This window comes from Ochotona curzoniae, unplaced genomic scaffold (assembly GCF_017591425.1).
Source record: "Ochotona curzoniae isolate NIBS_2020 unplaced genomic scaffold, NIBS_Ocur_1.0 contig_1274, whole genome shotgun sequence".
NCBI lineage: Eukaryota > Metazoa > Chordata > Mammalia > Lagomorpha > Ochotonidae > Ochotona > Ochotona curzoniae.
In genome coordinates this window covers 5,044,262-5,071,666 of record NW_024465023.1, presented here as the reverse complement: position 1 = coordinate 5,071,666, position 27,405 = coordinate 5,044,262, and the positions used below count along the sequence as shown (strand labels likewise).

Here is a 27,405-nt window from a genome sequence, read left to right as displayed (position 1 = left end):
CCCCAAATGGCAGCAATGGCTAAAGCTGAGCTGAGCCGAAGCGAAGCCAGGAGCCAGGAGCTTCTTTCAGGTCTCCTATGTGGGTACAGGGTCTCAAGGCTTTGGGCCGTACTCAACTGCTTTCCCAGGCCACAAGCAGGGAGCTGAAAGGGAAGTTGAACATCCAAGACACAAACTGGTACCCATATGGGATTCCAAAACATGCAAGGCAAGGACTTTAGCCAACTGGCTACCACACTGGGCCCATACAGATAGTTAATGAGAGGTGCTTTATGGGATGCATTTAAGAGAGAAGAAAAATAGTCCAAATGGAAGAGCTAGGAAGCAAGAAGGAATGGTGACCAAGTAAAATGATAAACATGCAAAACTAAATCAATGTAGACTTGAATTTTTTTTCAAAAAAGATGTCTAATTTGTGGATTTATAGAACAACTAAGGGGGCTTCTATTTTTGGGTTCTAAGGGCTTTGTTTCTTTCACTTTTGCAATAATAAAAATTTGGTCAAAGTGAAAATCAGTGATTTTTCTTGGATCCACTGGAGAACTAAGAACATGGAGGAATCTGCCACTGTGAAATCTGAAGTCAGGCATTTTGAGAGATAGCATCTGAGATCCGCTTATCTAGAGCAAAAGGCATTGGATGGCAGAAGCCAGTAAGGAATAAACAATAATTTTGACAGACTACTTCTGGGTGAGTGCTGATTAACACGAGAAGCGCCCACACATGGCAGTCTATAAGGGGTTTCCATACTCTCATGAGATTTTAGTTCAGCAACTCTATAAAAATTTTTAAAATATATTTATATATTTTGAATGTCCAACTTAGAGAGAAGGAGATGCACTGACACCAATGAACTATTTGCCGGTTCACTCCTCAGATGGCCACAACGGCCAGTGCTAGGCTAGATGAATGTTAAGAACCAAGAGTTTCTTTCAGGTCTCCTATCTGGGTGTCAAACAGGAGCCCAAACATGTGAATATCTGCTGTTATTCCAAGGCTAGATCAAAAAAATTGCAGCAGCTGAGACATGAACAGATGCTCATATGAGATGCAGCACTGCAGGCAGTGGCTTTATGTGTTATGCCAAAATGTTAAACCTCTATAAGATTTTTACAGAAAGGATACCAAAACATTTCCATGTGACATCATTTATTGCAGGGGGACAAGAATAAAAATTGTGCAATTGTGAATTAGAGAGTATCTCCCTTCCCCCATGCTTCATAGGTATGTTAATATGTATTCAGCAACAATAATTGATTACAACTGCGAGGGTTGTAAGAGAGTCTCTGAGGAGCAATCCAAAGAGAAACTCAAAACCCAAGAGACAAAACACAATAACAACAAAACACAAGGTAGCAAGAGGAACTTGAAACCTCTGGCACCCATAACCATGACCAAATGCATAAAAACTAAGACAAAAATATCTTGAAAGAACCCACGAAATGGGGTGGCAGAAGCATCTCACATGTAGAGGAATGGTAAATGCTTCAGAAGATTTCTTATTGGAAATCATGGAAATAAGATAGTAGAGTGAAAATTCTAGTATTGAAAGAAAAAAAAATTAGAACTTTTTATTCAGCAGTATGTTTCTCAAGAAGAATAAAGACTTTCTCATATAAATTTTGAATATGAATCAAACATTCATAGACCAGCCCTGAAAGAAATATTAATGGAAAACAATGGAAAAGAAAAATAAATGGAAAACTACAACATATTTTTTTCTTTAAAAAATATCATTCAATTGTTTTATTTATTTGGACAACAGAAAGAGAGTGAGGAAGCAAGAGCAAGCTTGATCTTCCATCCACTGATTCACTCCGCAAATGTCCAAAACAGTTGAGGCTGGCCAGGCCAAAGGCAGAAGCCTGCAACTCCATCTAAGCTTTCCACGTGGCGGGCAGCGGCCCAGGCTTTTGGAAACCACCCCCTGATTTCTCCCAGAGCATGCACCTGTGAGAAGCAGAGCCAGGACCCTAACCTGGAAACTGTGATGTGGGACACAGCCATCCCGAGCAGTGCTAAATAACTGCCTATACAAAATAGCGCTGAAAGAAATTTAAAAAGACGTAAATAAATGAAAAAAAAAATCCAATGTTTACATTGCTAAGACTTAACATTCTCAAATGGCAAGTTAGGAGCCTCAAATGATCAACAGTTCAATGTAGCCCTAACAAAATCCCAGCTGACTTCTTTGTAGAATTGAAAAAGTGATCCTAAAACCCACATGGAGATTCAAGGGGTTGAAGATATTAAAAATTCGTTTTTTAAAAGAACAAGGTAGGAGGACACAAACATCTCAATTCCAAAATTCTCAAAAAATGAAATTAGTTGACTGTGTGATACTGGCAGAAGGACAGACATGTTAATCAATGGCATGGAATTGGGAATGCAGAAATAAACATTTCAATTTGGTTGATTGATTTTTACCAAGTGTGCCAAGACAATTTTGTGAAGGAAAGAAGGGTCTTTTTTCTTTCTTTTTTTTTTTTAAACAAATGCTGTGAGGACAACAGACTATCTGCATGTAAAAGAATGAACATATATTTGTATGTTATACCATATGTAATAATTAACTCAAAATGAACACCAAAAGAATGAAGGTGTATTTCTATGTCATATCATCTGCAAGAAATTAAGTCAAAATGACTAAATACATAAATGAAGAGCCAAAGCTTAAGCCTAAGAAGAAGACCTAGTCATAAATCATTGTAACAGTAAATAATTTTCTTAGACACTGGACGCACAAGCACCAAAATTGGCAAAGAACTTTAATATTTTCCCCAAAATAAATGCAAATAGCCAGTAAACATGTGAAATGATGCTCAGTATCACTAGTGATCAGAGAAATGCAAGTGAAAACTACAAGGAGATGTCATGACATAATTAGGGTGCATAGATTACTGCTAATGAAGAATGACAATTACAAAGTTAGTGAAGATATAGAGAAACTAGAACTCTCGCATGCTGTTTTTCAGAACGTAAAATGGTAAAGGCATTTTGGAAAACAGTTTTGCAGGGTGTTTCCTCAAAGCATAACAGATAGTTACCACTATGTGACTCAGCAATTTTACTTCTAGGTAAATAACATATCCATGCAAACATTTGCACATGAATGTTCATAGCAGTATTATTCATAATAGTAAAAATGGAAAGAACTCAAATGTCCATCAGTTTACAGATCAATAAACAAAATAAGATATGCACTTACTATGGATTACTAATGAGTTATAAAAAGGAGTGAAATACCTATAAATACTACAACACCGATTAACCTTGAAATCATTATACTCAGTGAAAAAAGGCAGATACCAAAGACCTCATATAGCATAATTTCATTTATATGAAATGTTTATAATAAGCCAATTCAAAAAGACTGATAACAGACCAGTGGTTGCCAGAAGCTGTGGAGCTTCTTCCTGGCATTTTGAAACACCCTGCAATAAGCATGGTGGATTCCACATTCATGTGGATATACTCAAAATAACTGCCTTGGGTGCTTAAACATGGTAAATTTTGCCATATATGAATTATATCTATCAGAAATTTAAAAGTATAAGACAATATATGGGGCTAATCTTAAAAAGTTTACAGAAAACGGAATTGAAGGATAACACATTATTGCAAAGAAATTGAAATCCATGCAAAGGTTTACAAAAAATATTTATTTGTAATAATTTGCAGAGAGACAGAACAGGACTCAGAGAGTTCACTCCCCAAATAACTGTGATATCCAGGACTGGGCCAGGCTGAAGCCAGGAACCAAGAACTCAGTCCAAGCCTCCCATGCAGGTGGCAAGGATCCAACTATCTGAGCCACCACCCACTGCTTCCCACGGTGTACATTATTAAGAGGCTGGAATCAGGAGCAGAGTTGGACTTGAACCCAGACAATCTGATTTAGGATGCAGGCATGCTAAGAAGCATCTTTAACCACTGAGCCAAATGCTATAGTTTTTTCATGAGACACATTTCCACCACATTTATGAAGACCCCTGCTATACCAGACAAATATCAAGCTTAATAAAACAAATTTAGATTAATGAATAGTAGGGAAAATTGGTTAAGGGAAAAATCCCAAAGACAACAGATTATTACTAGACATTACCAGATTTAATTTCTTCGTATATTGATAAAATATTTATTTCACCAGGGAGACAGATTCTGAATTTGTAACTTTGTACAAACTTTCAAAATTCATAGCATTAGAAGTAAACACAGATTTTTGGAATCAACAGGAAATTAAAGTACAAGAAGAACACATAACACATGTACCAGATTAATAAATATGATTTTGTGCTAGTGTTGTGGTGTAGCTCTGCCATGTATGATGTTGGCATCCCATATCAGAATTCAGGTTCAAGTTCTGATTATTCCACCTTTATCCTGCTTCATGCTAATGTGAATAGGAAAGCAGTAGGTGAAAAAAACTGAGGAGGATGGTCCAAGTACTTGGGTATCTGCCACCCACATGGGAGATCCCAATGAAGTTTCCTGGCTTTAGCCTGGCCCAACCCTGGCCATTTTGGCCATTTGGGGAATGAACCAACAGATGGAAAATTTCTCAATCTCTCCCTCCCTCTCTTTCTCTCTTTCTCACACAACTCTCTCTCTCCTTCCCTTCCTCCCTGCATTTCTCTCCATAATTTTGCCTTTCAAATAAATATGTATCTTTTAAAAATCAAATATGACTTACTGTGATATATATTTCTAATTGATGTAGGCCAAGCAGGAAGCCAGTGAGCAAAGAAACTACATTTCCAGGCAATTTCATAGCCTTGCACCTGTAATTCCTTATCAATTCAACACACCCAATTTCCAATGAAGCACATAAGCATCCTCCATCAGACAGATGTCACGAGGGACATCTATACACTGAGCTCCATGTGGAGATACCTTCCCAGAGGTCATCAGGTGCACTGAACTCTACTCACATGCCAGGACATTTGCATATTCAATCTTGACATGAGTCTCTATGCAACAAAGCTGCACACTGAACTGCAGCAGGACACATTCTCTCCTCAAGGGTTCACTCCTGTTTTCATGGCCACTTCTCTGGTCATGGTGCACATCATTCCTCATGACACTGCCTGTGTTCATTTCTGAATGTGTACTGTCTCTCTCTCATTTAAACTAATTCTGCTCTCACTTTTGCAGACTGATTCTGCTTGAAATTCTTATCTCAGGCAGAGGCAAGAACCTGGAATAAAAGAGCTGGGTACCTTCAACCCCACAACAAGACTGTACTAAACACAAGTGAAGAATGAACATGCTTTTTAAGACCTCATGAAACATTTATCAAAATTGACCATATGTTGGCTGATAAAGCAAATCTCAATAGATTTCAAAGAAGTAAAAGAAATATAATATTATTTCTTTAATTACAAATGAATTAAACTGGAATTGGCAAGGGCACTGATGTGTCAAAACAGAAGTCTGGCATAGGGATGGTGCCAAGTACTGCAAGCCTTCTGTTGGGACCGGCATTAATCATTCAGCTTCTGATTATCAGTAGATCCCACTAATCCAGAGAAAGGAACTGATTCGTTCATGGCAACTGTGTAAGTGGTGGTGAAACTAAGAAAGCCCAGGATACTTATCAAATTGTGTGGAAGTATTTAAAATTTTATATAGTTATTCAAGTATGTACCTGACAACATTATCTGGTAGATCAATTATAGTATTGGTGCTTATATTAGAAAACAGGGAAACGAAAAAATTAATTAGATAAAGCCTTGATACAATAGCCTAGTGGCTAAATCCTTGCCTTTCAAGTGCCAGGATCCCATATGGGCGCTGGTTCATGTCCTGGTGGCCCCACTTTCCACACAGCTCACTGTTTGTGGCCTGGGAAAGCAGTAGAGGATGGCTTAAAGTCTTGGGACCCTGCACCTGTGTGGGAGACCTAGAAGAAGCTCCTGGCTTCTGGCTTCAGGTTGGCTTAGCTTTGTCCCATGCTGCCACTTGGGGAATGAATCAGCGGATAGAAGATCTTTTACTCTGTATCTCCTTTTCTCTGTATATCTGGCTTTCCAATAAAAATAAATTAACCTTTAAAAAATTAATGAGCTGAGTATCCAACTGTACATGAAAAAACAAATCCAAAGCAAATGCAAGAAATTGAGTAATGATAAGAAAAAATACTTACAAGCAAATGTATAGTAGAAATGATCAAAATGCTCTATTTGAATTCCTCAAAATTAATGTAAAAGTGACACACTTTAGGTCAGACTGCTGAAGAAAAGGAAAAGGATCAAGCAAACAATATTTTAACAAAATAGAGGATATAGCTCCAAATATAACAGAAATGAACAAGACATGAAGATAAGGACTTTATGCATATAAATTTGAAATGATATGAAGTACCATAATGTCTAGAGAACCATAACCTAACACAGTTTACTTAAGCAGAAAAGGCAAAATGATTCTGTATCTATTAATGAAATGGTATCAGTTACATTTTTAAAGAAGACACCATGCCCACATGTTTTTACCTGAAAGTTCTGCCAAATATTTAAGGAACAGAGAGTTCTCAAACAACTTCTGCCAGAGGACAGAGGAAAGGGAATACTTTTCACCTTGTTTTATGGTTAGTTTAACCTCAACAGACAGGCATAACATGATAATGGGAAAATCACTGGTCAATTTTATTCTTGAACAAAATGCTAATATCCTAAACAAAACATGAGTGAATTAAATCTAGAAAGCTTTATTTATCTCAGAGCTACAGGATTAAACAAATAAGAACCTGTAATCTAACATGTCACTTTAACATGTTAAGAGAAAGTCAGCATATTTCAGTGAACACAGACAATATTAAATAAAATTGAACCTGCAACTTCTAAAATTTATACTGACAAACTCAGAACACATAGGAATTTCCTTAACCTGTTAAATGACATCTGCCAAAAGACAGCAGTGAATTGAACAGTTAAGATAAGAGTATACACTATTAACATTTCTGTTTAGCATCGTATTGTACATTCTCTTTCTCACACACAAAGAGAGAGAGAGAGAGAGACAGAGAGTTTGGTTTAATCTTAGCATTGTATTGCTTTAATAAGAAGAAAAACATAAGGATTGGATAGGAAAAATGAAAGATGATATTTACATTTAATATATCAAAACTATTAAGAAAGTTTAGTATGTTTATTAGTTATAAATTGACTATACAAAATAATTTGTACATATTAGCAACAAGCTGTTACAAAATGTAATGTTCTAAAAAGATACTATTCATAACATAATAACAAAAAAGCAAAAAATTCCATTGATGTATAAGCCCTTTATAGATCTAATCATAAAACCACACTCTAATAACACGACAAAAGTCATGTACAGACAATGTTTATGGAAGTGCCAAAACCACAAACATGCTGACTGCCCTCAAATTGATTTACAAACCAAATGTAATTTTAACCGAAAGCCCTCTAAGTTTGTGCAGTGTGTGTGTGTGCTGAAAAACATTATAAAATTTATAATGAAGGGTAATGGACCCAAAACAGTCAAGACAGTTCAAAGACAAGGTGGAAAAAACTTACTCCTCCAGGAAGTACAAGAATGACCTCTAAACGATTATTCAGAACCCAAAACTAGAAGTGACCCTAAATGTTTACCAATAGTGAGATGGATAAAATAAACGATGGGATAATCACAAAATGTAATACACAGCAAGAATAGACAAGTTATGATGCAATTTACAACAACATAAGTGCTTTGTGTGAAAATAATGTTGAGTGAGAAAAGAATACAGATGTTTAATACTTTATACATTCAGTGCACTTAATTCTCAGAACAACATTAAGTGATTGTGTATCTTTCAGAGAGCATGCTCCAGGGAAAAGTTCATTTAGATCTTCTTAGGGTCAATAGCTTTTCCTCCCCAACAAGGAACATCTGAGGTAGATATTTTCCACGGCAAGATTTAGTGCGCACTGTTATTGGGGTTTTTTGTTTGGTTGGTTGGGTTTATGCATCTGTGATCTGATGAAATTTAGTCACGCATTAGTGAATGATTCTTGTGCACAGAGTTCCAGTCCTAGTTATAATGAGCAATTACAATGCTATCATACAGGGCAGCCTGGGTAACCATTTACTAAACATGTCTATGCACCAGGCTCAGGGTTGGATACTTCAGATATGATGATGAAGAAGATCACATATCCACCTTCTCATTTAAATATGTTATTATTTAGGTGTTAATCTCACTTCAGATATTCTTGAGTGTGGACTATATGCAGGGTAATCTGCTTACAGTTACCTGCTCTTCACAGCAACATTAATAACTCATTTTCTAGGTGAGGAAAGGGAAACACAGAGAGGTTAAGAGACTTGTGTAAGTCTGTAGAGGCAGAAAGTGGCAGAACTAGAAGTGAAACCTAGGCAGTCTACATTCAGAACCTTTGAATCAGTGAATCACCTCAAAAGCACTTGGAGGTGAGTATTAACCCTGTTTTACAGCAGAGGAAAGGGAGGTTCTGATGAAAGTGAGCACAGGGCCCAGCGCTGTGGCCTAGCAGCTAAAGTCCTTGCCTTGAATGCACCAGAATCCCCTATGGGCGCCGGTTCTAATCCCAGCAGCCCCACTTCCCATCTAGTTCCCTGCTTGTGGCCTGGGAAAGCAGTCGAGGACAGCCCAAAGCCTTGAGATCCTGCACTCGTATGGGAGACCTGGAGGAAGCTCTTGGCTCCTAGGTTCGGATAGGCACAGCACCGGCTGTTGCGCTCACTTGGGGAGTGAATCATCAGACTGAAGATATTTCTCTCTGTCTCTCCTCCTCTCTGTATATATATGACTTTGCAATAAAAATAAATAAATTTTAAAAAAGCAAAATGAGCACATATTTGTTTTGCACCTTCTATGTAATAGACACTATACTGGGTGATTTTAGTATATTATCTCTCCAACTTGAAAGAGTTCCCAGAAATGTAAGGGATCTGACTTTGGTAGCAAAGAGTGGTTTGCCAGTAAAGTCCAACAACCCCATGGGAAAAATAAAGAGTGGCTTGATGGGTGGGGTAAGATGCAGCTCAATTTTGCCCAGGTTCCTAGATCTCCAGTTGCAAGTGAAATTTCTGGTGTAGACAGGAGTACAGGAGGTTGATTTCTGTTCTCCTTCTTCATCATCCATCCATACTCTATATCCCACACACAGTGTTTAATAACTTATATCTTCCTAGATCCTCTAAATGATTGCTGCCCCCACTCAAACCCCTCAACTTGGACCTCTTATAGCATGACCAGCACGGAAGCTTGGTCAGCTGGTCCTTGCAGTCTGGGTTCCAGTCCACAGTGCTCTTATCTCCATTTACCTTCTGGCTGTACAGACCATAATCCTTGGGCTGGAAGCACCTTGTTCCACAACTCACCCATTATCTGGTATTCTCCAGTTTTTTCAAAGAAAATATTCAGAGGCTTTATTTGTTTCTCCTTTGCTGCTGCTCTTACATTCTCAAAATGAGCACTGAATCACCAAGTTGGCCCTGACAAATTGTCTTGTCCTTCAGATCCCCAGAAGAGCAAGTGAGTCCACATGTGCCAGGAAAACAGTGCAGGAGCCAGGACACCAAGCCATTCCCAGCACAGACTGGTAGAGAATAATGAGAAGAGGTCTGAGAAAGTAGAAGAGTGATACTGACCAGTGATATGGGATTGTTGTGTACCCAGCACCTGTTCCTTGAGACACAATGCCAGGAACCATCACCTATTTTACCCCAGCGCAATCAGACAAGTCCAATTTCCAGACACTTCGCAGAAATCACCAGAAGGTGAGACTAGGCTATCATTGAGCAGGTACAAACTAAAACCCCCAAATTCCATAACAGAGGTACTCCAAAGGTCTAAATTTAAAAGGAAAAGTTCGCAAAGATTTCCACGAATAAGATGGACTTTATCTATTCGCCACTCTGTTGTCATCTCTTTCTTTCCATCCATCTTTCATTCTTTGCTCATCTATTCTGATATTATCCTCCTGTTGTCTGCACAGAGATTCCATTCAGCTGCACAGGTTTTCCAGTCTTTAGGTTGGGATATGAGTGAATGGGAGGGGGAAGTCCTTTGCTTGTCTACACCCATTCTACCACCGCCACCACATCAAAACCCACAGAAGAAACCGCCACTTACAGCCCCTTCTCCGCTGCAGCCTGCTGTTGCTGTGTGGAATCCAGATCTTCTGCAACCTGGTTTGGGTGAGCTCTCCCATCTCTTGAGACATCTTAGGTGTTGCAGCTAATGAACCACTGTCCACAAAATACCTGTCCTCACTTCCTTACTTACTAGCTGCCTTTTTCACTGCTGTGGCCAGAGCAGCAGGTGTAGAGGACTTGGACTGGGTGGGGGACTTCTGACTCCTCTTACAGCCTATCTCCAGCTCCCTTTCTTCCTTCCCTCTATTCTTTGCCTGTCTCTGGTCCTGTCTGTACCACTGGGGGCTTGGATTCAGAGAATGAGAGGTTGAGCAGAGGTCAGCAGAGGCCTCTGAACTCCAAGGGCTGTGTACATAGGAGATAAGTTGAAGCCCAGCAAGAAAGGCAGCTAACAAGACAGCCCAGGTCTGGCCAGTCACTTCCCTCCAATGAAGACAGGACTAGTAGAATATGCAAATAAAAGACCAAAGATCATGCGCTTATATTCCGTGTGGGGTGGGGAAGCAAAGGTGTTGGAGATAGGTCTCAGCAGCTTTCACAGTTTTGAAATTAAAAAAAAAAAAAAACTAGAGTAGAAAGTTGCCCTAGAAATAGATCCACATTCAAAGCACAAAGTTCTTAAGTCCAAAAACATGGAAAATGCAATGTTTTAAGGTAGCAATTAAAGGTCCTAAACTGCAAGTAGACATTCCATTACCTCACTGCTACCCCAACCAAAAAACAACGAAGTTTTGCTTTTCCCTGGATCGCACTGCCTCCCCTGCTTTATTTAGGTCCTCTCTCTCCTAAAATGTGCTGCCCACGGCACTCTTGGAGAGATGGGCACTATCTGCTCCTATACTCTCCCATCCAAAGCTAAATAAATCAGAGTACCACCTTCCCAACATCTTACGAAGAGGAGTGAGTACAGCCATTGCTTTGGGGAGGGGGCGGGGGAGATGGGAAATACTGCTCACATGACAGCCAACTGCCATCACCCGCCTCAGAGAGACAGACATTGTGACGTGATCTAAAACCTGGCTAAAGTTCCTCATGCAAAGACTGGGGATGGGGCTTTAGGAGGGTGAGGTTACAGCAGGAACCATGTAAGGGAGAATGGGGTAATAGCTTCAAAGCAGGATGAGTCCATACACTAGAGCTACCCTACCCGATGCTCCCCCTTCATCTACCAGTACTCCTCCACCTCTCCCCATCCTCAGTTATTTTGAGGCTTTTATCTGTAGAACTGTAACTGCAGAGCTTGTTGACTGGAAGATATCCAAGTGCGTGGTTACTTCATTCTTTCGCAACCTGCCCTCCCCCGATGGACGTCTAGTGATTGGCTATGAGAAAGCTCAACTTTCTTCCACTGAACTGGGCTACACAAGAGCAATCCTTTGGGGACTGAAATCTCCAACTTCTGACCTCAGATGCTGTCAGCTCCAGTTTTTTTCTTTAAAGCAGCTCCCTAAAATATATTATCAGAGCCCTAGTCTACACAAGGGTTAGATTTTTCCAATTCCTCCACAGAAATCATGCCAGACTTTCACTTCATTCCAAGCCCACCTATCTAAAGGAATCTAGCAACGCAGGTAATTACAGTGGTTAAGAGCTATGGGCTCTGGAGTTGTATGACCACAGTAGTGTCCAAACTCTGTCCCTTGTTGGCTATGAATTCAATCAAAAGTTCAGTGTCTCAGGTTTTTATGTTTTTGCTTTTGTCTTTAATTTGGATCATAAGAAAAATTAGGACTGCTTGAAATTCAATGTGTTGGGGTTGGCATTGTGGCTGAGCAGGTTAAGCCACCTCCTGTAACATGGGCATCTTATATGAGCATTGGTTTGAGCCCTGGTTCCTCTGCTTTAGATTCAGCTCCATGTTAATGTACCTTGGAAAGCAATGGAAAATGGTCCAGGTTCTTGGACCCTTGTCACCAATGTGGGAGACAAGGATTGAGTTCCTGGCTCCTGGCTTTGGTCTGGCCCAAACGTGACTGTTGCAGCCATTTGGGAAGAGAACAAGTAGATCTCTCTCTCTCTCCCCCTCTCTCTCCCTCTCTCTCTGCTTCTGTAACTCTGCATTTCAAATAAATGCAATGTGTTAATACATATAAAGCAACCTGGAAAATGCTAAATATATACTGGATCAAGTAGCACTGTTACTCCCCTTGTGAAGGAAATGCTCAGTTAGCTTTGACTAAAAGAAACAAAGTATTATGGCAGTGTTAACATTTACAACACAAAGAGTTGCTATGAGTCCAAATACCTTATGTTCTCACTTATATGAACTAATTTTTGCTTTCCTGGTCTGGAGAAATGACACATTGAAGTTGAAACTTCATCTGGATATCATTTCATTTAATGCTTTAGGTTCAGAAATCTGAAGTCTCAGGAGGGAAGTGCGGTTATCTTATTGGAAGTGTACCCATTCTGTTTATATTAGTAAATATAAAATTGAAAAGCACAAGAAAGAAAACTGAGGTCTAGAAAGGATCAATATTTCTATAAGGTCATGTGGCAAGTCAGTGGTCAAAGCCTGAGTAGAACACGGAACCTGATCTCTTCCAGTCCAAGGATTTTCTTTGGTTGATTGATTAATCTTGCCTGATTTAAGGATGTGATCTTCTACATTATGATAAGTGAGTTAAATCAGGGAAAGAAAGAAAAACACCTTATGTTCTTACTTATACAGAAGTTTCTAAAGTTTATTTCATAAACATAAAGCACTGGTTTCCAGAGATTGGGAAGGGTGGTGGGTGAGAGAGCACAGTTAATGTGGACAGGGGTGCACTTGAATAGGAGAAGTAACTTTTAATGTTCTGTAGCACAGTACTCACTATGATTGATAATAATCAATTGTATATTTCCAAGTAGCTTGTAAACCTTTCTACATCAGCATGCAACCAACACAAAGAAGTGAAAAATGTTTGAAGTAATGGATATGAAAATTATCCTGATCTAGTCATTGCACAGTGACCATATCTAATGAATTATCATACTGTTTCCCATAAATATGTACAATTTTCATGTGTCACCTAAAAGTAAATACTTTTTCAAAATACAGTATTGTTTTCCAGATGATCTCAAAACTGCTAGTCTCAGAAGTAGTCTCTAGAAGATACAGCTCATTTAATCCTAGTAAGTCTCTTAACTAGCATAACTAGTAATGATAGCCTTTTCATATATGTTTCACTGTTCACAAAACAACATATCCTTTATCCTATCTGTTTACAAACATGCTTATTAATCTTATAGAGAAACTGAGGTCTTGACTGGGGGCAGGGGAAGTGGCTTATCTAAGGTAACCTAGCCAGTCACATGAACACCTCTTCTGTGTTTATAATTTCGTCCTCATGATCCTGCCAAAAGGCAGAAAGATAATTTTAGCAGCAGGAAATCTGAGACAGGTAGTTACAGGACTTTTGACAACGTCTGAAAGGGTAACCCTGGACTCCAAGCTTGAAAATTCAACTTAAAGCTGCCTGGAACCAGCTATGACATTTCTCATCCCAGAAGGAGAACAAAATAAGCTTGATGGAAAAGTCCCAGTCTGACAGCAAAGGCTCATCTCAGTCACTGACCAGATACCTATCCAGTCATGTCTCAGACACTGTGCTTAAACTGGACTGGCCGACTCACTAGGGCCCTAGACACATCATTTTTGTACCTTTGTTCAACCTGGAATGTTTTCTCTTCCCTTCCATTCTTAATGAAACTGGACTCATGCATGAAGGCCTGACTCAATGCTCCCTTTATCTGGGAAGTTGTCTCTGAATCCTTTAGCCAGGTTTTGTCTTTCGTTCTAATATTGTCGATATGCTCCAAACTGTTTGAGCAACTATCCAAAACTATATTCCTGGGGCTATCCCCACTAGATTATGACCTTCTTGAGCACAGGGACTTGGTCTCAGTGACTGGGGATTTGTTCTGTGTACACTTCAGGCTGGATACAGAGAGGAGACTTCCTCAATGAGCCTCCATATAGTCTACATCTCTCCGACTTAGATGAAATAAACAGGTTCACAAGTAGTCCCAGTTAAACAAGGTACACAACAGAGAACTATAGAGGGAAGTGGCCTGGGGAACCAAATTGGTCTGAGGTAGCAGGTGGCATCTAGAAATGTTTCTCAATTATGAATGAAATTGAACAGAATAAACCAAAGAATTAAGTCTCCTCTGAGAAAGGGCCAATGAACTGGTGGCAGAAAAAGATTCACTCAGTATAAGACTTTTCACGTAAAGCTAAGCGATGAGTTGAAAATTCTAAAATGAGGTTACCTCTAAGGAAAAAGTAAATAGCAAAACTTCCCAAGGCCCTTAGATCCTGACCTGCCCTCCTAAAACATACAATGTGGGGTGGAACCACCCAAAGCACCATCAATACCATGATGTTTAATAAAAGCATAAATGGGGTCAGGTGATTCTCAGAGTGAACAGAGATGATATATTTGTGTGTCGGGTCGGGGGAGGGATGGTTTAGGTGCCTGAGGGGGACACTAGCCATATGCTTACAAGGCTAGGTACATGCATATTAATATCAGTCCTTCTATGGGAGTAACCGAGGGTGCACTTACTTCCTGGCCACTGCCATGTGTCACCACCCCCCCACTATTTTCAGTCCCACGCCTAGGGCCCCAAAGCTCATTGGATTCTAGTCCTAGGAGTGACTTTTCAGACTGCATTCATGCAGGAAGAAGAGGAGTCAGATGGTTGTGGGTGGCATTACCAGTGAAGGCTACAGAAAAAGAGGATCAGTAACCTCACACAGAGGGTAGAGATGTGGAAATGTCTTCAAAACACTTCGATTCCTGTCCTCTCACACCTGTTTCTTCCGATTTACAAAGGAAGCTACTGATACCCCGAGAAGCTACAAATCTTGTCCAAAGTATCACAGAAAATTAACCTTACTGTATGCACCAAAGTGGAGGCAAGAGATTAATCACTATCACACATTTCATTCAAAACTGAAATAGATGAAGTTAAAGAGAATTGTCCTTTGAGCCAATGTCCTATAAAGGCAAGTCAAGAATGAACAGCAAGAAGTATATGGATAGATTACATATACTTGTACAGATCACCCTTCCCCACTCCCACACAGCTTCTAATTCATAATCCAACCTATCCACTATGCAAAGAAAGCTTCCCAGAGAACCCGAAGAATGCATTCGGATCCTGAAATTCCTATCTACCTTTCCCTCTTTCTCACCTACCTGTTCTCCGCAAGGCTTTCTGTTCCATCGTTAATCATCCAGCACTCGGCTATCTTGCATGTATAGACCCCCAAGCAGATTCAGTGCGGAGGGATTCATCAAAGAGGGAGTCTGGAGGCGTTCCGTGTTGGTTCCTGGGAAGGCCGAGGAAGCACCCTTGTCAAGCGTGTATGTGTGTGTGTAGTCTCTGTTGAAATATCAGCTCTTGTAGTTGCCAAAGAAGTTCCTGAGCCACCGGAGCCTTTACTCTTCAGTCCAACCATGTGTTCACATTGCCCCAAAGGTCAGAACTAATATTAACAAGCCACCGCAGAATGGGGAAATTAGAAACAGCTCTGGAGACAGGCAAGATCTGCATTTCCTTGGGGCTGAATTTTAGATCAGTTTTCACTGTAAATGGGCATAATCCCTTACTGGAAAGTAATCTGGCAGTATGAAGCAAGAGCAACAAACATGTTCCTTTCCTTTGTCCTAGTTATCCCACTTCTGGGACTTGTTCCTGACTTCATAACCCCCAAAGCATGAAAAAGCTCAAGGCAAAATTTAAAAAATGTTAATTACAGAGCTGCTTTCCAATGACAACAACTGGCAGATAACTTTTAAGTCCTTGAGTAGGAAAAGTAGCTAAACCAGTCTCTCTCTCTCTCTTCCCCCCCCCCCCTTTTTTTAAAGCATTGAGTAAGATGGTTTTAAGTCTGTGGAATTCTATGGGGGAAAATAATTGTGTTGTAATTTTGGGTAAGAAATGAAAAGATGCTAACTTTTGTGTTTCTCTTGACATTAGTATGTCTAATATTTTTTAATTTTATGCTCCCATAAGCAAGCTATAAATACACCTATTCTATTGTTCTTTGCAGATTTATCTAATAAATACTTTGTCTTCCAATACATGCTGTGTCCTTTATTAGTGACAGTAATTATAAAGATGAATCAGACATGGTCACTGCTGTCAAGTTGCTGGCAGTCTACTGCCAACGGACATCGACAACAGTGTAGCTGTGTTTGGGGTTAAGTGATCGGAAGAAGGGCCATAGAGTGCTGTAAGGAACTGGAGGGGAAAAATCTAAGTGCAGAGGTATGTAGGCAGTGAAAATTATCTGCAAACTGAGTAATTTAGGGCTTGAATCTTATTTTTACCTCTTCAGTGAAAACTGAGTTGGATTGCCTGAACCGCTCTTACTTATCTCCTTACTGTGTTCTCAGAATGGGAAGAGATAATGTTTACAAAAGAGCCATAGTTGCATTGGAAGGCAATGATGCTTTGGAGCTTAAATTCACTGTCTCGCCTTTACTCCTGAGAAACGGGGCGGAGAGCTAGTACGTGTCTAGGGACATCCTTCAGGATGTTATATGAGGCACAAAACAAATAACGGCTCCAGGGCATATGTGAGACAGCCTCTTACTGACCCTTCCCCCAATAAAATCTGTGCCACTCCTCAGAAGTTTCAGCCCAGTAGAGGGTTCTCACTGCTGTCATCTCCCGCCTTTAAGTTCCCTTCGCCCCACCCCAAGAGAGCACTTAGCATACAGCAATCCTGGGACTCTGGCGCCGCTGCTATCCGGCCTGTCGTACTGGGGGCGGGGCTTCACTTGCGGCGCGGTTCCGTCGCTTACAAAGTGGTGGAATCCGTTTTGTAATTACGTTTTCAAGGGGACTTTTTGCAGAGCAGAAACCTAGAGTTGGGTGTCCGGACTATTTGCGAGGCCCGAGAAGCAGGAACTCAATCGGAGACCTTTCGTAGGTAATTCATTTCTCCTAATCGGAAGCACCCGATTCATCTTCCATCCTGTCTTTCTTCCCGCCAATGAGAATGAGGGGACTCGAAGCTCCGCCCCGCGTGCGCTTGACGTTCCGGTGGCACGTACGAGAGCGCCTGCGCAAATGCGCTCGGGAGGCGGGGCACGTCAAGCAACCAAGCGGAGCAGCAAGTTGTTTTCCCGCCCTAGGCGCGGAGTGGCTGTTTCTCCTATTTCCTAATATGTTGCGAGTGGTGAGCTGGAATATCAATGGGATCCGAAGCCCCATACCAGGGGTGGCATGCCAGGAGCCCGCCAGCTGTGCCGCGGTGGCCATGGGACGCATTTTGGGCGAGCTGGCTGCCGATATCGTCTGTCTGCAGGAGACCAAAGTGACGAGTGAGCATTCAGGAATCCTGACTTTCCCGACTGACTTTTGCTTCAACCCCCGTCTCATTTCATTTTCCCATTTCCTTATTCTGAGTCTCTTATTCTCACATCTAGCCCAGTATCTGTCAGTTCCCTGCATGCTCCCATTTCCCAGGGGATCCCCTAATTCTGACTGCATCTCCTGCCCTCAGCCAGACTTTAATTCTCTCCCTGGAAATCCCCGTATCTATTCAAATCCCACCTTTCCCATTCTTCCTGCCATGCTCTCAGACCCAGTTCCTCCCCCATCCCTCCATCCCTAGTCCAGATCCTCTAACTTGCTCTCTCTGACATCCCATTCCCAGCACAGATCCCCAGTTGCCTCATCCCATGTTTCCTATCCACTCAACTTTTCCGTCAGCTAGACTTCCAAACCAAGCTCTGATGCCCTTGATTTCCAACTAGTTTTTTACTTGCTACTCCATAGTCTATCCCTCCTCTATCTTCCATTTTAGCTTTCCATCTCCTCTCTGAGGTTTCCTACCATCCTAGCTCCCCCTCTAATTATAGAGGCTTTATTTTCTCCGCTAAGCTGGGGTCTGTGTAAGAAATTATCCTACAACTGTAATTTCTAGCTTTTGTGTGGCCTGAGTTTTACCTATGACTTCGCCTTGTTTCCCCGCAGGAGATGTGCTGACTGAGCCCCTGGCTATCATTGAGGGCTATAACTCCTATTTCAGCTTCAGCCGAAACCGAAGTGGCTATTCCGGTAACTGGGACATTCTGGGGACTTTAAATCAGTAATGGAGGCAGGGAAAGAGAAATTATTTCTAACAGTTTGTGAAAAGTTGAGAGAAATTAAGGCTTACACCCAGCTTGATGGCTCAATTCGCTAATCTTCTACCTGTAAGCATCTGTAAACAGTTGGTGTCCCAGCTGCACTGCTTCCCATCCAGCTCCCTGCTTGTGGCCTGGGAGACGGTGGAGAATGATCCAAGGCCTTGGGACCCTGTACGTCCGGGAAATCCGAAAGAAGCTCCTGGCTCTTGCCTTTGGGTCAGCCAAGCCCTGGCCATTGCAGGTAACGGGACTGAACAAGTGGATGAAACATCCCTGTCTCTCCTTTTCTCTGTGTGTGCATCATTTTGACTTTCAAGTAAAATAAATAAATCTTAAAATTAATTTAGGTTTTTAATCATTGGGGTTATGGACTAAAGATATATGAAATGTAATTTTTTAAAAGTTCTGATTTTTTAAAAAAGATTTGTTGGAAACACAGATTTAAAGAGAGGAGAACAGAGAGAAAGATCCACTGGTTCATGCCCCAAATGGCTGCAATGGCCGGAGCTGAGCTGATCCAAAGCCAGGAACCAGAAACTTCTTCAGAAGTCTCTCACATGGGTAGCAGGGGCCCAAGCACATGGGCCATCTTCTGCTGCTTTCCCAGGGCATTAGCAGGGAGCTGGGTCAGAAGTAGAGCAGCCAGGACATGAACAGACACCCGTATGGGATCCCAGCACTTGTAAGGTGAGGATTTAGACACTGAGCCATTGTACACAGCCCTGAAATATAATTCTTATATAGAAAATTATTCTATTAGACCTCGGAGTGTAGAGGCATATGTGAGCTTTTGATCCAGACTGCCTGGGATTGAATATTACTTCCCTTGTAGGATTTTACATGGATTAAATGAATTAATCCATGTGATGGTAATAATAAAACTAGCAATTTTGAGCTTTTACCATGAATCCATTGAAAACCATTAGAATATTACATGTTACTATTCTGTGGTCTCATTTTTAATATACATTTATTTATCTGAAAGTCAGTTATTGAGAAAGAGAGATCTTCCACCTTTCCATCCACTGCTGGTTCACTCAGCAGATGGCAACAATGGCCAGGGCTGGGCCGCAGCAAATCCAGGAGCCAGGAGCTTCTGGGCTGTCCATGTGGGTGGCAGGGGCCCAGGTACTTGGATCATCTTCTGCTTTTCCCAGTCCATTAGCAGGGAGTTGGATTGGAAGTGGAGCAGCTGGGACATGAACCAGTACCCATATGACATTTCGCTGTTTCAGATACTTGTTGTGGCAAGACTCCAGCACCTCTTTGACCTTTTAGATTAAGGAATTGAGACTTCAAGGTTTGAGTAAAGTGGCTACAGGCTTCAGGGAGCTATCTTTGGCCCTTGAATTGGCAGAGTTGTCAATACATAATATTATTAAGCTACATTTGTGAAGATAACTCAAGTTACTTCCATGGAAACAGAGAGAACAGCCTGTTGGTTACCAGCCCTGCTCAGAGGAACCTGTTTGTCTGCAGGTGTAGCCACCTTCTGTAAGGACAGCGCTACCCCAGAGGCTGCTGAAGAAGGCTTGAGTGGCCTGTTTGCCACTCAGAATGGGGACGTGGGTTGCTATGGAAACATGGATGAGTTCACCCAAGATGAGCTCCGGGCTCTGGATAGTGAGGGCCGGGCCCTCCTCACACAACACAAGATCCGGTAATGACCCGTATTCCCCTGCCATTGAGTACTGTTGTGGAGATTCTAAGGTTTTTTTTTTTTTTTTTTTTTTTTTTTTTTTAAAAAAAAAACAAACTAGCATTCACTGTGAAAATGTTGCTTTTCCTGGACCCTCATTCTGGCTGGGCTGCTCACTGTTTTATGCTGGCAAATCAGGTTCCACTCTATGTGTTGAATTCTCATCTCTACAGCAGTCTTAGGCACCCGTGGACTCAGCCAGTGCCTCAGGTTGCTCTCTTTCTAGCCGTTCTATTTAGGAATGGCAATACTGTCACTTGGTTTATCTACTTATCTTCCTAGATGCCCCATCTCTGCCTCAACTGTAGTCAATCCCCAAGTCCTGTGCATGCCTGCTGATTTGTCCAGCTCTGTTTGTCTCTCCTGCATCCAACTGCTAAGTGGAAGCCATATGACATGGGGAGGGGAGGAAAGTCTTGAAAGTGATCGCTTTTGGGGCTGGGGGGCTTTGTTGTGTCTCCAGTACTCAGGAAGGACAAGAGAGGACCTTGACCTTAATCAACGTGTACTGCCCCCACGCGGATCCTGGGAAGCCTGAACGACTGACCTTTAAAATGCGCTTCTATCGCCTGCTGCAGATCCGAGCAGAAGCCCTTCTGGCATCTGGCAGGTACCGCAAGCCTGAGCAGCCAGGCTTCCTTGAACTTGTCTGCCCAGGCATGTGTCAAACTCCATGGGATATGGACTCTGAGTCTCCTCACAGCCTAGATGCGCACACTACTGTGCCTGTTTGAATAAGTCCTACTCTGAGGAGCTGTGAGGCCAACATAAAGTAACACAGACATAAGCCTTACACTCTGGAGTGCCTGTTCTAGCTCTTTCTTTCCTCATTATGAGTTCCCAGGCTTGTGTTACCTCAAACTTCTCTTCTGCCAAATGAGTGTGTGTATCCCTGCCTCACAGAATATGTGTTTTAAAGATGAAATGAGATGAGTTCTTGGGAACGAAACAAAGTCTTGATCTAGGAAAGTGAGCATGAATTGAAGTAATCAAGGGATGCTTCCTGGAGGAGGAGTACCTCAACCCAGCTTTGAAGGACAAGAAAGATGCTGTTGAGTAGAGATCAGTGAAATAGTTGTGCAAAGAGGGAATAGAATCACCTTTGGAAGTCAGGCTTAGGTTGGTCAGGTGTGCAAGGCAACCATCACTGGTAAGATTGGTGAGGGAAGATTTCTAGCTGTTGACTAGAAAGCCTCAGTGTGGGAAGTAGCTTCTCTCAGCTCACAGGCCTGGGAGAAAGTACATTGGCCAGTACCTCTGCCTCCCTTTCTTGAATGTCAGTTTGATGATCTTACTTTGTTTTTCAGCCATGTGATCATTCTGGGTGACTTGAATACTGCCCACCGCCCCATTGACCACTGTGATGCCATCAACATGGTAAGGTTCCCTCTGAAGACCTGGTCCCACTTGGAAGTGTGATTCTGTTCATCCTGCCAACAAATACTGGATTTCTGGCCCTGGAGTAATTTCCTGTGAAATGCTATCCTTTTGTTTAGACTCACCCACAGTTCTACATATTTATAGGGGTATGTTATAGTTTTAAAAAGTATGTATTTTCCTTTATTTGAGAGACAAAGAGAGGAATCTTACATCTGCTGGAAGTTTACTGCCCATATGCCTGAAACAGCTGAATCTGAGCCAAGCAGGAGCCAGGAATTGAGTTGGGGACTCTCATGTGAGTGATAGGACCCCAACCGCTTGAGCCATCCTGCACTGCCTCCCAGGGGGTGCCTCAGCAGGAAGCTAGAAGCAGCAGTGGAGCTGGGACTGAAACCAGTTACATGAGGGATGTACCAAGTGTCTGTACCTTCTGCTATTTTGATACACTTAGGATTTATAATGATCACATTTGGACAGTTAACAAATCCATCTTAGACATCAGTTTCTTTGTGTTGAGAGCATTCAAAACTTTCTCTGTTAGCTATTTTAGAATATACAATAACTTATTATTAACTGTGGTACTATAGAATGTTAGAACTTAATCCTTGTTCCTAATTGTATTTTCATATCTGTTAAGCTATCATTTCTTTCTCCCCCAACCCTTTCCTCTTTATAGCCTCTGGTAACTACTATGCTACTCTACTTTAAAAAAATGGTTTATGCATTTTTATTGGAAAGTCAGATTTACATAGAGCAGGAGAGAGAAAGATTTTCTGCGCACTGGTTCACTTCCCAAGTGGCTGCAATGACCAGAGCTGAGCTGATCCAAAGGCAGGAGCCAGGGGTTTCTTCCCAGTCTCCTATGTGGGTGCACGGTCCCAAGGCTTTTCGCCATCCTTTACTGCTCTCCCACGCCACAAGCAAGGAGCTGGAAGGGAAGTGGAGCAGCTGGGATATGAACCCGGCACCCAGATGGGATCCCAGCACGTGCAAGGCAAGGACTTTAACCACTAGGCTACTGTGTTGGGCCCTCTCCTCTACTTTTATGAGATCAACTTCTTAGCTTCCACATGAGTTATGATACGTGGAATTTGTTCTCTGTCTGTTTCATTTCACTTAGTGTAGTATCCTGTTCAACCATGTTGCTACAAATAACAGAATTCCGTTCTTGTATAATACTCTGTTTGGCAGAGATGCACCCCCTCTTTTTTATCCATTCATCTATCAGTGTTCATCTGTCTGTGGACATGTACTCTGTCTTGGTTATTTGTTAGTGCTGCAGTGCACACAGGAGTGGAAGTAACACTTCAATGGATTTATTTCCTTTGGCTGTATGTCCACTCGTTTCATTGGGAAATTCACCTTTCGTTTTTTGAGGAAATTCTGTAGTCTTTTCAGTAGTCGTTGTATCAGTTTATATACCCACTAACTGTATGGCACATACTTGACAGCTTTGTCATTTTTTTCTACTTTTTGAGGATAGCCATCCTAACAGAGGCAATGCAGTTTTGATTTGCATTTCCCCGATGGTTAATGACATTAAACGTTTCTTTGATGTATGAAGCAGCTTCAAAATGTTTATGGAAAATGTACAGTAGAGGGCTAGAAATCCTTCAATGTTTTGGTCATTTCTGTAACACACTATGCTTCTTGCTTCTGACCTTTAATATGTACTTCTAAAGCAGGTGAAACATTAAGACCTAACACTCATGGCTCTTTTTAGTCTGTACCCTGTGTCCATTTTCATCCTCATTCTCCCAACACATTCTGTCCCCTCCAGACAGTTACCCATTGCAAAAGCTCTTCATTCTGACACCCCGTTTTTTTCTGTCTTTTCTCCAATCTCTGAGTTCCTCTAGGTCTTAACTCCTGACTACATGTATTAGTATCTTAGCAGCAAGCCAAATAAATGAAACCCGATTGTTTTGGGGATGGGACCAGAGTGATTTTGAAAGCCACCAGGGTGACATTCTTGTGAATCCAGCTGTAAGAACTACTACCCAGAATCTATGCCACATCTCATGTTGGATTACCTTGTGAAGGAGGCATCAATAATTTGTGGCACAGTTCAATTGAGCCCTGAATGTGATTTAATAGAGGGACCATGGACAGATCTCTTGATTAGTTAACCAGTGGACCACATAGAGTAGATGTGGTGCCAGCTGGGACAATAAGCAGAAATGAAATAATGAAAAAATGGTAGAATTGGTGCTGTGGGATAGCATGTTAAGCTGCTGCCCATGGTGTTAGCACCCTATATGAGCTCCAGTTCAATTCCTGGCTGCTCCATTTCTGATCCACCTCCCTGCTAATGTGCTTGCAAAACAGATGGTAGCCCCATGTCTTGGGCTTTTGCACATAAGTGGCAGACCTGGAAGAAGCTCCTGGCTTCTATCTTCAGTTGGCCCATCCCCATCTGATTTGACCATTTACAGAGTACACCTGCAAGTGGTAGATTGATGTGTGTGTGTGTATTTCTGTCTCTAATTCTGCCTTCAAATAAATAAATAGATCTTTTAAAAAATGATGATAGTAATCTAGTGGGGTGGCAGGGGTGTGAACACCTACAACATGAGCCGTAAGATTCTCCCTGCCTCATTTTTCATCGAACACCATCTCCTCTGTTCCTTTTGATTTCTGTGATAGCATTGTATACCTTTATGCCTTCTCTACTTTATCCAGAGCTATCCTAGATCTTGTTAGTGTACCTACTTCTATTCTTCCAGGAAGAGAGAACTAGTAATACCAGCTCACATAATAAACATTTTGTTTCTGGAATAGCAAAACATATTTACTTCCCAACAGACTTGCTCTTCTAGGCTTCTCTCTGGAGAATACCATCATCACCTTTACTGCTCCAGGTAGAAGCCTGGGAGTGATGCTCATATAGCCTTTGCCATCCTTTCCACATTGAGTTAGTGAGTGCTGTTGATTCTGTTTCCAAATTATCTCTCAGTTTCATTTGCCTGTCTCCTCTGGAACCAGCCTTGTCCAAGCAGCCATCACCTCTTGCTTATAGGAACAATGACAGTCGCCTCCTGCTGATACTCTGTTCTGAACTCTGATTTCCCCTTAAGTTGTTTGAGTCCTGACTTAGCCCATTTTGTGTTGGTAATAGCAAAATACCACAGATGGGGTCAGTTATACAGAAAGGGGTTTTATTTTGACCCATGCTTCTGGAAATCCGAGGTTGAAGGCCTGCATCTGGTTTCCACCCTCTTAATATGTCCTAGTGAGGATTAAAAATGACTGTGGGAGGACACAAACCATTTTCAGACCATAGTAGGTGTGCTGCACCCTGCTTCAACAGTTCCATCTCAGAGACTGTTCTGCAATTGATAGTGACATCTTTCTGAGTAATCCTGTTTCAGCCCTTATGAATCTGGTCGCTTCCTGAACAGAAGCTGAACTTGATTCCCAGTGTCAGGTCCCTACTTTTTTTTTTTTTTTTTTTGCTAATATCAGACCTGGGTTCTATGCACATTTGTTCATATGAGATGAAAGCCGAAGGTATTATGCAGACATGGATCTCTGCAGCCTCCCACCTCCACAAGGAGGGATGATCAGTGAGTACTTTGCATGCAGGAGACAAACCAAATAACACATGAAGGCTTAAAAAGAAGAGCATGTCATTCTAACTCCTCATACAGCCCTTCTCTCTAGGAAAAAGCACTTCTAGCATCCAGTTTGCCTTTGTTTTGGAAAGCAAACAACAGATTGGCTATTTATTTGCAATGCAAGATCAGCATAGCCTGGTATAGAGCAGAAAACAAGCATGGGCTTTTACATTGGTAAGGATGGAACTGAACTCTTAGCTTTGTCAATTCTGCACTGTGTGATTGAGCAGTAGTCCTTTGGGATAACCAGATTTTGTTTGCAAAATAAAACAATCTGTTCAGTTCCTTCCAATGTTAGACATCTACTGCCTCTCTCTTCCTCTAGGAGTACTTTGAAGAGGACCCGGGGCGCAAATGGATGGATGGCTTGCTCAGTAACCCGAGGTGTCAGGATGGCTCTCATGGAGGGCCCTTTGTTGATAGCTTCCGCCACTTCCAGCCCAAGCAGGAGAGGGCTTTCACTTGCTGGTCGGTGGTCACTGGCGCCCGTCTTTTCAACTATGGTTCACGGCTTGACTACGTGCTGGGAGACAGGACCCTGGTCATAGACACTTTCCAGAGCTCCTTCCTCTTGCCTGAGGTCATGGGCTCAGACCACTGCCCTGTGGGCGCAGTCTTGAGTGTGTCTTCTCTACCTGCAAAGCAGTGCCCACCTCTGTGTACCCGGTTCCTCCCTGAATTTGCAGGCACTCAGCTCAAGATTGTTCGCTTCCTAGTTCCCCGGGAACAAGCTCCCACATCAGAGGAGTCAGCATCACAGCTCGGCAATCAAACTCGGACACAGGTACGCCAAAACAAAGCCCGTGTCCGCTCAGCCCGGCCTCGGCCACATCAAGTTGGTTCCAGCAGAGGTCAGAAGAACCTGATGAATTACTTCCAGCCCTCCTCCAACCATCCTCAAACCTCTCCTGACTCAGAACCACCTCGCCAGCCACTGGCGGACATCCCTGTGATGCCAAAGGCTCCAGAAGAGGAGGCAATGGCCAAAGTGGTTGGAGGACAGGCCAAAGCTTTAGAAGTCAAAAGCAACAAGGAGGTACAGATGTCGTTTTGGAAGTCTGTGTTGGGGGGACCCTCACCCTTGCCCCTGTGTGCAGGCCACAAGGAGCCATGTGTCATGCGTACTGTGAAGAAGCCAGGCCCCAACCTAGGCCGCCGCTTCTACATGTGTGCCAGGCCCCGAGGTCCTCCTAATGACCCCTCTGCCCGCTGTAATTTCTTCCTCTGGTGCATGCCCAGCTGAGCCACTGTGTAGGGATTGTGATGTGGTCACTGCTCACAGGGTCAGAAGTCAGCTGCTCTGGTGAGCTACTGAGATTATCCCCTTCTTCCCCCAGGTCCCCTTCCTTGCCTCTTCCTCTACCTCCTTATCTTCCCCTTCCTCTCTTCTTCCTCCAGTGTCTCTCTTCCTGCTCAGCTCCTTGTTGGTGAGCTCATTGTGCCTTAATGCTGTTACCCTTAATGCTGTTCTCCTCTTCCCACCTTCCTGTCGGAACACGGGAAGCAGCTGCCTCAGAACACTGTGGTTTTTTTAAAACTTGTTCTTACTTGCTGGGAAATCTGTTTTGCATAAATAAAGTCTGTGTCTGTTTCAGTGTATCACATTGAGTGGATATTTACTCAGAGCCTTATAGCTTATATCAATCTTGGGTTTAATACTGAGTATTTTAGCTAATATCAATACTGGGTTTTATACTGAGTAGCAAAGCTTATATATGTTACTGGATGTATTATAGTTCATATCAAAACTGGATTTTTGTACTGAATGGTATAGTTTATATCAATACTGAGTTTTCTAGTTGCTTGCAGACTCATGATCTAACTCCCAGGGAAGGGGAGGAGAGGTGAGTGATAGTAAGCATATTGGCCCTACTGGATTGCAGGGGCTCCCTGTAGTGCTGAAGGGGGATCAGGAAGGGGTATGGATGGGTATACTGTGGCAGAAATATAGTGGGCTCTATGTTACCTCCAGCCACCAGTATTCAGGGAAGGTATATCCCAGCTGCCACAGATGGGTTACAGGGTGGAAGGAGACAGGGTTGACAGACAGTGACTGGAGTCACACCCATCTCAGAGAAGATTCCTCCAAATGTGTCGCATTATTGTTGGCTGTGTGCTGTGACCTGAAAAGTTTGGTAATATTATCTTGAACAGCTTGCTTGCTAAATCCACAACTCTTATCTTGGAAATGACTGGTTATTGTTATTCTATAAGATGTTGTGGGAGGGAAGAAAACTAATAGATGAGGAAGAGCGTCCCCTTTCTGGAAATTAACCTCCTGAGTTTTGAGGAGCCTCTGCTTCCCTCCAGGTAGTTTGGTTAGGGCTGAGTGTGTCCAAGCTCCAGGGGCTGCCTGGAGCTCGAGTTCCGAGGTTGGGTCAAAGGATTTTTGTTGAGAGCAATAGGAAAAAGCCATTTCACATCAGTCTGC

At 42.2% G+C, this 27,405-nt stretch overlaps 2 protein-coding genes across 5 annotated transcripts in view; one reads left to right on the top strand and one right to left on the bottom strand.

The window, feature by feature from the left end:
* Positions 1 to 17,065, bottom strand: part of PFKFB1 (6-phosphofructo-2-kinase/fructose-2,6-biphosphatase 1) — a 59,768-nt gene extending 42,703 nt beyond the window's left edge. The window contains exons 1-2 of one of the 4 annotated variants that reach the window (XM_040998029.1): positions 16,861 to 17,065; positions 15,333 to 15,519 (exon numbers count right to left, since the gene is read on the bottom strand). In XM_040998029.1, coding sequence (XP_040853963.1) covers positions 15,333 to 15,360 — 28 coding nt within the window. In that variant the 5' untranslated portion in view covers positions 15,361 to 15,519; positions 16,861 to 17,065. Of the gene's footprint in view, positions 1 to 10,120; positions 10,494 to 15,332; positions 15,520 to 16,860 lie in introns of those variants that run through there. The other 3 variants (XM_040998018.1, XM_040998009.1, XM_040998039.1) reach the window with 3 other exon arrangements.
* Positions 17,066 to 17,248: 183 nt separating this feature from the next.
* Positions 17,249 to 26,573, top strand: APEX2 (apurinic/apyrimidinic endodeoxyribonuclease 2). Its single transcript, XM_040997974.1, has 6 exons — positions 17,249 to 17,468; positions 18,124 to 18,207; positions 19,758 to 19,938; positions 20,441 to 20,587; positions 21,285 to 21,354; positions 25,300 to 26,573. The coding sequence occupies exons 1-6, from the start codon at positions 17,312 to 17,314 to the stop codon at positions 26,215 to 26,217; spliced, it is 1,557 nt and encodes a 518-aa protein (XP_040853908.1). The 5' UTR covers positions 17,249 to 17,311; the 3' UTR covers positions 26,218 to 26,573.
* The last annotated feature ends 832 nt before the right edge of the window (positions 26,574 to 27,405 follow it).

Coding starts and splice junctions, on each gene's coding strand:
- APEX2 (XM_040997974.1), top strand. CDS start 17,312: ATGTTGCGAGTGGTGAGCTGGAATATCAATGGGATCCGAAGCCCCATA. Junction 18,208..19,757: donor AAACCGAAGTGGCTATTCCG/GTAACTGGGACA, acceptor GTTTGTCTGCAG/GTGTAGCCACCTTCTGTAAG. Junction 21,355..25,299: donor ACTGTGATGCCATCAACATG/GTAAGGTTCCCT, acceptor CTCTTCCTCTAG/GAGTACTTTGAAGAGGACCC.